Raw genomic sequence first — 10650 nt, 5'->3', positions numbered from 1 at the left:
TTTATTCAAATGTTCAAAGCAAATACCAGTTTTGAAACTTACTCTATGGGTCCTATCTCGTATCGTATGCAAAGATGAACCCACTCTTGTTTCAGAAAAGAAACAACTCCTTTTTCCCAGATCTTTGTCGATACTTGTTTTATGATGAACTAGTCGTCGTCAGCCAACAGATAGCTAATTTAGTATATAATAAATGCGAAATACATATCAAGTTTCTGATTGGAACAGGTGTTACAGCCCCTTTATATCATATGCTGTATGCATCCGATACAGAAATTATCTCGATTATTCTTGACATTTTGAAATTCTAGTGAAGGTTGCAAATGTGGTTTAAATGGAAGAAAACATTCGCATGATGATAGAGGAATGTGGCGACTCCGCAATTATATTAATAGAAAAGCTGCAATACCACGCAAAGCTGCATTCATAAAAAATTTAATTACGATAGATGATAATTATAATTTCATTTCCCTGTTAATTCTCAAATTTGATTATTTATTAATGTCTAATATACAGATTTGGATAATTAATAAAACTACAAAGTAAAAATTCTAATAGTAATAACTTACTACAATATGTCCGTTTTCTTTCTTTTGAACATCCAAACTTACACCGAGCCACATATTTTTCTTTATTTCATTCACAAAGCGGTTTGGATCTGTTTTAAAATGGACAAAATTTTACACTAAAATAATTCTACTTTTACTAAATAAAGGCTAAATATTTACTTTCAATCAAAACACTTTCACATCTCCTATTATTTATGTCGCATTTATACAAAATGCCCGTCGAGTTGGCTTTCGTTGCGGTGACTAAAGGACTTAATCATTAAAAATAATGTTAAAATTCGAAATAAAAATTTAAGACAATTTTAAAGTGATTTTACTTACAAAATTCCTCGATCGTTTTTGTGTATAGCCACAGAAAATCCGAAATAAGAACCAGGATAACCTTTAAATATAACTGCAGTCTTTGTTTCGAAATTCCAAGACATTACATTTGTACAAAATAAAATAAAAAGTAATCTTTCCATTGAGAATGAATAAAAGCTTGAAATAGGAACGAAATGAATAAAGTTTGTAAAAGGAATAAATAACAATGATTTGTTAAAAAAAAAAGAAAAAAGAAACATGAGTTCCGCTTTTATGACTAATTAAAAAATGTGATTACTCATTTATACTTAAAAAGTTTAAAGTTTAAGATATTAATTAAAAGTAAACCGATTTCTTAATTAAATATATAACTATTTTGTGATAGTTACCCCCATCATTCATAAAATATCTGTCTAAATTTAAATATAATTAATAAAAGAATCTTACAATTTCTCTTAGAAAAATAAAATACTTGTCGATGTAAATGTAAAGAAAACTCCCAGAATTACAAATGTATTTACTTTGTACAAAAAGAATCAAACGTGTTACAATGTAGTGAAGTTTATTTAATTTCTTTTTCTCCAAAATAATCACCTAACTTTCTCCTAATTTAGAAAACATTTTAAAGAAATCAGTTTTCTTCTGGGATCACAAAATTTTATTATCTTCAACTTTGGTAATTAATAGGGAAATGAGGTTATTGTGACAAAATGGCAATTCCAATCAATAAATAAATTCATTCGTTTTTATTTAAATATTTCGTATAATCTGTTCCAAACATTTCTTCGTTCTTTATTCGAATTTTTTTACATTCTAAACTCGAGCAGTTTACTATTTTACGGAGTAAAATGATAGTTTTTCAAATTTTTATATTTATTTTTCTTCAAAATAGTCTTATAAAAATTGTTTTTATAATACTTTTTCGACTTTGAAGAAATCGAGTTAAAGAAAAAAGTAAGTGTTTTAAAAATTTGGTTAATGTTACCTTAGGTGCTAAGATGGCGGATCGTCTCTGATTCCAGCGAGGAAACATCGGGACGCAACCTAACCTATTCTAATAATTTGGTTGCTAATAATTATGGTAATTTATTAGAATAGGTTAGGTTAGGTTAGAACGTACGTCCCACTGTATCCTTACTGGAATCAGAGACGAGCCGCCATCTTGGCACCTAGGGTAACATTAACCAAAAATTTTAAAAATACATCAGCAAATTTCTTGATAATTTAATTAATTATTGATATTTAATAAATAATAATTAGAAAAATAAAATGCCAAATCCAGGAAAGAAAAAAGTTTCTAAGAGAAAAAAATCAAAGGTTAAAGAACAGAATAAAAAGTCAAAAGAGAAGAAAACGCTAATTAAAAGAATTTTTAAAATAAAAAATAAAAAATTGCCGATAAATTTTGAAAACGATGGTAAAAGATTTAATGTGTAAAACCTTCTTATTTGTTTTTAAATTATTTTATGTTACATTCTTTAAATTTTTCTTTTTCTTTTTTAAGATGCAAGTCAAGAACTGAAGGTAATTGATGATTTCGAACATTTAGATGATGAATTCCACAACGAGGAAACATTGGCAGAATTCTTCAACGAAGAAGATTTTACAGGTGAAGATATAAAACCGATAGATTCTTCTATTATTCTTTCAAAATTTAATGCCCGCGCGGTAGAAAGCATCAAGAAAATGCTAGAAGGAAAAGAATCGCAAATCGAAGAACGTTTAATGCGTTACAGATATTCTCAGTTTTGCACGGAAAATCCAATAAAAGATATTTTCACGATAAGAGGTTTACATTTCATAAATATTCAATGCTATAAATGCTGTCGAATATTTTGTAGAGCTGATGATTTGGCTGCGGATAAAATTAAATTTGAGGTTTACGTTGATGAATGTCAGAAAGAAAAATATCGTTACGTTTGTTCATATTGCAACAAAAGTTATCAATACAGGGTTCAAACTCAGCAACATCTTTTACAACATATAATCTGTAAACAGATATTATGTAAAATGTGTCAAGAAAATATCGACTCGAATTCCGCTTCCTTAATGCCGTTAGAAGAATCTTTCGAAAGTGCATTATGTTTGTATAAATATAAACCAACGATCGTGCAAAATCCAGACATTGCGGCATCTGCTCTTGTATCCGTTAATTGCGGAAGATGCCAAAAACTATTTCTTCGAGGTGATGAATTCTTGGAAATTTATCTAGATGAAATGTATCGAAACATAAATCCGGAAAATATTCTAAAATTAGCAAAATATTGGAAATGTCTTCTTTGTAATACTATTATAGATATGAAAGAAGAAAATACACAATTAACGCTACATGAACACTTGTGGATGCATATGATATCCGATGAAATATTTTGTGATAATTGCCAACAAGATAAACAATAATTTATATATAAAAGCTATATCTTCTTCAATAATTTGTATTTAAAAAAATGTTTTCCATTTCTTATTTAATACGAATATTTATAAAATAGTGTTATATAAGTGTTACTTAATAATTATAGTAACAATAATTAAATAAATATACCATGTATATTGAACAAAATTAAATACATTGTAGCACAGAATTTTTTATTTTTGATGCCAATAAACACGAGTTTTTGCTATTTCATTTTGTATTTGTCAGTTTTCAAACTCTGCAATCCATTTATTTACATCCTTTATCGATGATCAGCAATTTATGTTTAAAATTGCTCTGTTAAATACTCATTAACAAATTCTAGTATTTATAAATTTAACTCTGCTTTTACTTCTAACATTTGAATTTCATTGCAGTTTGTTTCAAATTTGAAATGAGGCTTTACTTAATGTTTTTTACTTTTTCAACTCCTTAAGCATTTTTCGTGACTCCTCATCATAGGTTCAGACTTCAAGCTAACGTGGGAGAAGCTGAGTTGACGAATGCTTATCCGGAACAAATTAACCTTTAAAAAATTCTTGATGTTCCTGAACTGGATTCGAGCCTGGTTCCCCAATGCGGCAGACTGACGCCTTTGCCATCTCTGCCATCCGCCGACCTCAAGGTGTAACTGGAAGCAATGAGGGCTTTCATTAGCGGATCTCCGATTTATATGAAATTCAGTGGACATTTGATGATAGGGAAGCTGTGTTTCTGTAAGAAGCCGACTTCCAGGGGCAATCAGTTAAATGCTCGTCAGTGATGGTCTAGGGTCCATTGGTACGTGCGTGGTGACGGAAGAGACAAAGAAGACAAGTATATGATAAAAACCGTTTATTTTAACATAAAATAAACATACAGTATGTACGAAATAGTTTGTTTTAGGACAATCAGCTGTTCCGATGTCCTGGGCGTCCATGCGGTTCTTTGATCGTCGATCGAAGGTGGCCCCGGGACAGTGGCGTTGACAAGTCTGTAAAGCCTTTCTCACACTATGCGATTTCCAGCCTCGCAGGCGACTGCAACCGCGACGGCTGTTCCCGTTAACTAGTAATCCTCTCGAAAACCGGCGCGACTGCAACCGCAACTAGAAACAAAAAGTTTATTCTACTCTCGACGGTTGCAAACGCGCATCCAATCAGAAAACGTCTTTGTGCCACGTCATACTTTGTGTTGTATATTTGTCAACATATCTTGATTATAATATTTGTATTAACTCAGTTTCAGTACATTTAAATGCTATATTTGATATAAATCAAATCTGAATTTATAAAAGTTATTGTTAGATTTACTTTAAAAAGTTTGATTACTTTTAATAATATACAATTGAATAAAATAAATGCTTATATAAAAGAAAAAAATATATCGATTATAAATGAATTAAATCATTCAAGCTTTCCTCTAAACAACACTTACCCTCAAATATTCACTTTTATAAGATTGATAAATAGCATCCAAAACTTCTGGGATAATGACTGATATCGAATTATGGGCCACTCTAAATTGATATGCCAAACTACGAAACGTTTCGCCTAAATTATATATATAAGTATTGGTATTCATACGGATATATCCCCTATAACCTTCGGCATCCGAAAGCCTTAATTCATTCATCAGTTGGTGAAAGCACGATTGTTTAGCCCGTTGATTTTTATTTCGCCAAGTTTTAACCCAGCATGAACGTTTTTTCTTATTCTCTCTTTGTATATTCTCACCAGCTCTAACAAAATTATCGCCTTTTTTCTTTTATTCATTTCAGAAAAAGAACTGCTTGCTATTTTAATAAGAAAAGTAGCTAAAATTCCGTAAATACTCTGAAGTAGAACGTAAAATGTCAGTAAACTCACGAAAGTAGACAAAAACAAGCTACTGTAATTTTATTGGTTTATTATAGGGTCACGTGTTCCGAGTTGCAACGTCAACGAACAATGTGTGACCACGAGAAGACTGCAACTCGCGCTTGTTGCGGTTGCAGTCGCCTTCGTGGCTAGAAATCGCAGTATGACCAAGGCTTAATGATGTGGCTTTTCTTTGTTCATGAGTAAGACGGACGTCTTTAGGCGGCTCGCCTAATGGTAAAAGTAAACCTAATCACAGATATAGATACAAAAAATATTTCGTAAACCTTTAATATGCGGTTAAAATCATCACAAACAAGTGTTCACAAACGGAGGTGTCAATCAATTGGGACAGTGCGGAAATTATACAAAAAGTGGCAAATAGAAGACAGCTTAAGTATACGGAGGCTTGGCGTATTTGTAAATACAGGAAAAAGAGCAAAGTATTAATTTTAGAGAATCCTATAGGGTCCCATCGGCTTGGAAAGCGACCGATATGCATTTGTAAAGCCCTAGTCACACTATGCGATTTCCAGCCGCGCAGGCGACCGCGACTGCAACAAGCGCGAGTCGCGCGAGTCTTCTCGTGGTCACACATTGTTCCTTGACGTTGCAACTCGGAACACCTGACCCTATAATAAACCAATAAAATTACAATAGCTTGTTTTTGTCCACTTTCGTGAGTTTACCGACATTTTTACGTTCTACTTCAGAGTATTTACGGAATTTTAGCTACTTTTCTTATTAAAATAGCAAGCAGTTCTTTTTCTGAAATGAATAAAAGAAAAAAGGCGATAATTTTGTTAGAGCTGGCGAGAATATACGAAGAGAAAAATAAGAAAAAACGTTCATGCTAGGTTAAAACTTGACGAAATGAAAATCAACGGGCTAAACAATCGTGCTTTCTTTCACCAGCTGATGAATAAATTAAGGCTTTCGGATGCCGTAGGTTATAGGGGATATATCCGTATGAATACCAATACTTATATATAATTTAGGAGAAACGTTTTGTAGTTTGGCATATCAATTTAGAGTGGCCCATAATTCGATATCAGTCATTATCCCAGAAGTTTTGGATGCTATTTATCAATCTTATAAAAGTGAATATTTGAGGGTAAGTGTTGTTTAGAGGAAAGCTTGAATGATTTAATTCATTTATAATCGATATATTTTTTTCTTTTATATAAACATTTATTTTATTCAATTGTATATTATTAAAAGTAATCAAACTTTTTAAAATAAATCTAACAATAATTTTTATAAATTCAGATTTGATTTATATCAAATATAGCATTTAAATGTACTGAAACTGAGTTAATACAAATGTTATAATCAAGATATGTTGAAAAATATACAACACAAAGTATGACGTGGCACAAAGACGTTTTCTGATTGGATGCGCGTTTGCAACCGTCGAGAGTAGAATAAACTTTTTGTTTCTAGTTGCGGTTGCAGTCGCGCCGGTTTTCGAGAGGATTACTAGTTAACGGGAACAGCCGTCGCGGTTGCAGTCGCCTGCGAGGCTGGAAATCGCATAGTGTGACCAGGGCTTAAAAGAGCGAACTGACATTGCGCGGCTTTGTTTTTAAAACGTTCTAAATTTTATGTTTGGCAATAGAATTTTTTCGAAATAACAGTTCTTGTTCGATCCTGAGGAAGGTCAATAAAATTGACCGAAAACGTTAGATTGTTTGTGATATTTTAACTGCATATTAAAGGTTTTCAAAGTATTTTTTGTGTTTTATAGTAAGTGTAGTTGGAGTGGTAGTAACAGATATAGATAACGAATTACAGCAAACGTATACAGTTATATTTCTAGAAAAACATTAAAGATGAAAGATATTTAATAATGTTAAAATTAATCAATAAAATGATTAAAATCAAACAAATACATATAGCTATGCCCGACGAAAATTTGGTTTCATATCTATGAAGAATATATTTACAATATTAAATTTAAATTTTTGTTAAATCGAGTATTTTCTGCATATAGTGGTACGATCCAAAAGTTCGGGGACTGCAGTAATCTATGACAACAAAAGCATGTATTTGAAGTTACAGCATATGAAATGGATTCTACCAAACCACCTCTACGTGTTCAGGTTAATTTCACCCATATCATGTGATTAAACCGCGAGCGCTGCTGTTTTTTCCGGAGATAGTTACCTTTGTTCTGCGACGTAATAAAAGTGGAGTTTCAAGAACAACCTCCAACATTTCGACTTCGCCATGGTAGAATCACCGTACACCTTTCTTAGCAATTTTAAAGTCTCCGTAGGTGTTTTACCTAAACGCTGACAAAATTTAATGTTGAAGGTTGTTCTTGAAACTCCACTTTTCTTACGTCGCAGAACAAAGGTAACAATCTCCGGAAAAAAACAGCAGCGCTTGCGGTTTAATCACATGACATGGCTGAAATTAACCTGAACACGTAGAGGTGGTTTGGTAGAATCCATTTCATACGCTGTAACTTCAAATACATGCTTTTGTTGTTATAGATTACTGCAGTCCCCGAACTTTTGGATCGTACCACGTATATAATCGAGACGAGTTGATAATGATAATAATGATAATAATAATAATAATAAAGCTTGGGCACATTACAATTGAATAGAAACACATACATCACACTACAGAAGGCTACTATATTGAATACATGTCATATTGTGAGAAAATTCCTGAATACAGACACACACACTGATACACTTCTTTAATTTCTGTTTTGGTTACTATGTCTTGACTTTGGTCCGGCATAGTACACAGCCACCGGTGTTAACCGAGTATATCTCACTTAACTCAACATAATAATAATAATAATAATAATAATAATAATAATAATAACTCTCCCGTGGTCACCACCTGGTCGTGGTGGGAGAGCCCAGTAATTTTACTGATCCATAGGGCAATGCAGGCTGGAGCATAAGCTCTTGGTAGGGACACCCATGCCAGTAAGGTCTATGGGGAGAAATGAAGCTAAGAGTGACCACACCCACATTCTGTGGAGATATTCATCATGGTAATAACTAGATCAAAGTGTGATACCGGCTCGGACGTCGCCCGGGTTAACAAGGTCCGCGTTCGTGGGTTAGGCAGAGGCTCACGTTCGAAAAATAGGTCACAGTCTCCCTTGGTTACCGGTGGCGAAAGCAGGCACCGGCCCAAGCATGGCTACTGCAATGCCCTCAACAGATGTGAGGAACAAACCCAGCCTTGGTGTTTCTGTGGCAATGCATCCACAGACCACAAAGGCTGGAAAACCACGCCAACGGATGAAATGGACAGTAGAAATGAACGAGTTTATCATCCGTACTTATTACACCATCACAAAACTTGAAACAAACATGACAGCATACAGACAACAACTACACCATAGATTCACACAACAGTATCCTCATCTCACTGTCACCGAACAAAGGGTTGTTGATCAAAAAAGAACAATTATACACAACAACCTTATTCCACAAACAACACTTGAACTTATCAAACAACAGGTTGCTGATCAAATACATCAACAGACAGAAACATCTAACATTAATGAAGATCATGTAACCTGTCAGGATAATCCAGCAACAAGCATTGATAATAACACACATACAACAATTACCACTAATGATACTACAGACACTTCCTCATCCATCACTGATAACATAGACTTGGATTTAGTTAATACGCTCTCACTTATATTTCAGGAAACACTCACTAAATATACAGGTACAGATCCCACACAACGACCACGAATACCAAAAATCAACACGTCAAAGAAAGTAGGAAAAACACTAAATTATGTAAACACTCACTTACTACCACACTACATTCATTCAATTTCTACACTCGCAGACATTCATACATTAGTTTATGCTGGGGCAGTCACAGTAGTGACACACCATGGACTGAAAGTACAATCACAGACAAATACACAGAAAACACAATTCTATCACAAGCCTGCCTGGCAGAGAAGAATAGAAACACAAATAAATGACATTAGACAGCAATTAGGCAGGCTAACACAATACACTAAAAACAACATAACACCCAAATTAAGGAAACAGCTCAAAAACATTTTCAAGAAAATAAAAACACACACAAAACATGAACATCACAACACACGCATTACAGAATACATTGATACACTAAAACAAAAACTTGCTGCCAAAGCACGTAGACTCAAACGATACAAAACATGTACACTACGAAAACAACAAAATAAATTATTTACAAACAATGAAAAACTCTTTTACAGACAAATTAATAACAAAGCAAACACTGATACACAGCACAGTGGCACACCAACAGAAGAAGAACTCACAACATATTGGTCTTCTCTTTGGTCCAGTGCTGTCACGCACAATGCTGATGCAGGCTGGATCGAGGAGGAGAACAGAAACTTGCACAACATACCAACTATGCCCTGTGTTGAAATAAACATACATGATTTCCAATACACTGTTAACAGAACACACAACTGGAAGACACCTGGTGTAGACAACATTCACAATTTCTGGTACAAAAAGTTTACATCACTGCACCAGGAACTAGCTAAACATCTAACACACATCATCATCAATCCACAAGACATGCCAAATTTTCTTACTCAGGGCATCACCTACATGAAACCTAAAAACAACAATACCACGGATCCCACACAATACAGACCAATTACATGTCTTCCAACACTCTACAAATTATTGACATCCTGTATTGCAAACAAAATATACAAACATGTTGAAGAACACGACATTCTAACAGAACAACAAAAAGGTTGCCGTAGAAACCACAGGGGATGCAAAGAACAGTTACTCATAGATTCAGTCATTCTACGGCAAGCACACAGACAACACAGAAACATACACATGGCATATATAGACTACAGAAAAGCATTCGACAGTGTTCCACACAGTTGGCTGCTACATATCCTACACATGTACAAAATACATCCATCACTCATTGCATTCTTTCAAAACACTATGCAGCACTGGAGAACAACACTACATCTCAGGGCTCATAACACTTCCATACAAACAAACCAAATTTTTATTAGGCGAGGAATTTTTCAAGGAGATTCCTTGAGTCCTCTCTGGTTCTGCCTAGCCCTGAATCCATTATCCAACATGTTAAACAACACGCAATATGGTTACAATATCAGACACGAAAAAACAACACAGTATACACTCGTTAATTTTCGTCCGATGGCGATAATTATGTTTAATTAATTTTCTGAAGACAAAGTCCTTTCCGGAACATGGAACCACCATTTTTAAGTTCCAAACATTACACTTTTGGCGACTGACCTTTCCTTTTAGGCTACTGGCCGCCAAACAGTCCTTTAAAAACACAAACATATATCCAATTAAAAATATTAACATTTGTAAAGAAGCAGGAACTGGTAAAGTACGGACGTCTTCTATTCTCCATCATGCCTTCTTGGGGTTGTTCGGCTTCTTAGGCCAATAGCCTAAAAGGAAAGGTCAGTCGCCAAAAGTGTAATGTTTGGAACTTAAAAATGGTGGTCCCATGTTCCGGAAAGGAC

The 10650-nt window shown here is 34.0% G+C and overlaps 1 protein-coding gene across 1 annotated transcript; it reads left to right on the top strand.

Annotated features, from left to right (window-relative positions):
* The first annotated feature begins 2138 nt into the window (after window positions 1-2138).
* Window positions 2139-3320, top strand: LOC136972441 (PR domain zinc finger protein 5-like). Its single transcript, XM_067267042.1, has 2 exons — window positions 2139-2289; window positions 2377-3320. The coding sequence occupies exons 1-2, from the start codon at window positions 2142-2144 to the stop codon at window positions 3270-3272; spliced, it is 1044 nt and encodes a 347-aa protein (XP_067123143.1). The 5' UTR covers window positions 2139-2141; the 3' UTR covers window positions 3273-3320.
* The last annotated feature ends 7330 nt before the right edge of the window (window positions 3321-10650 follow it).

The sequence above is a fragment of the Centruroides vittatus genome, unplaced genomic scaffold (genome assembly GCF_030686945.1).
Source record: "Centruroides vittatus isolate TY-2023 unplaced genomic scaffold, ASM3068694v2 contig_290, whole genome shotgun sequence".
Lineage (NCBI taxonomy): Eukaryota > Metazoa > Arthropoda > Arachnida > Scorpiones > Buthidae > Centruroides > Centruroides vittatus.
The sequence above is the reverse complement of the archived record's forward strand: the minus strand, read 5'-3'. Positions and strand labels throughout refer to the sequence as shown.

Coding starts and splice junctions, on each gene's coding strand:
- LOC136972441 (XM_067267042.1), top strand. CDS start 2,142: ATGCCAAATCCAGGAAAGAAAAAAGTTTCTAAGAGAAAAAAATCAAAG. Junction 2,290..2,376: donor GATAAATTTTGAAAACGATG/GTAAAAGATTTA, acceptor TTCTTTTTTAAG/ATGCAAGTCAAGAACTGAAG.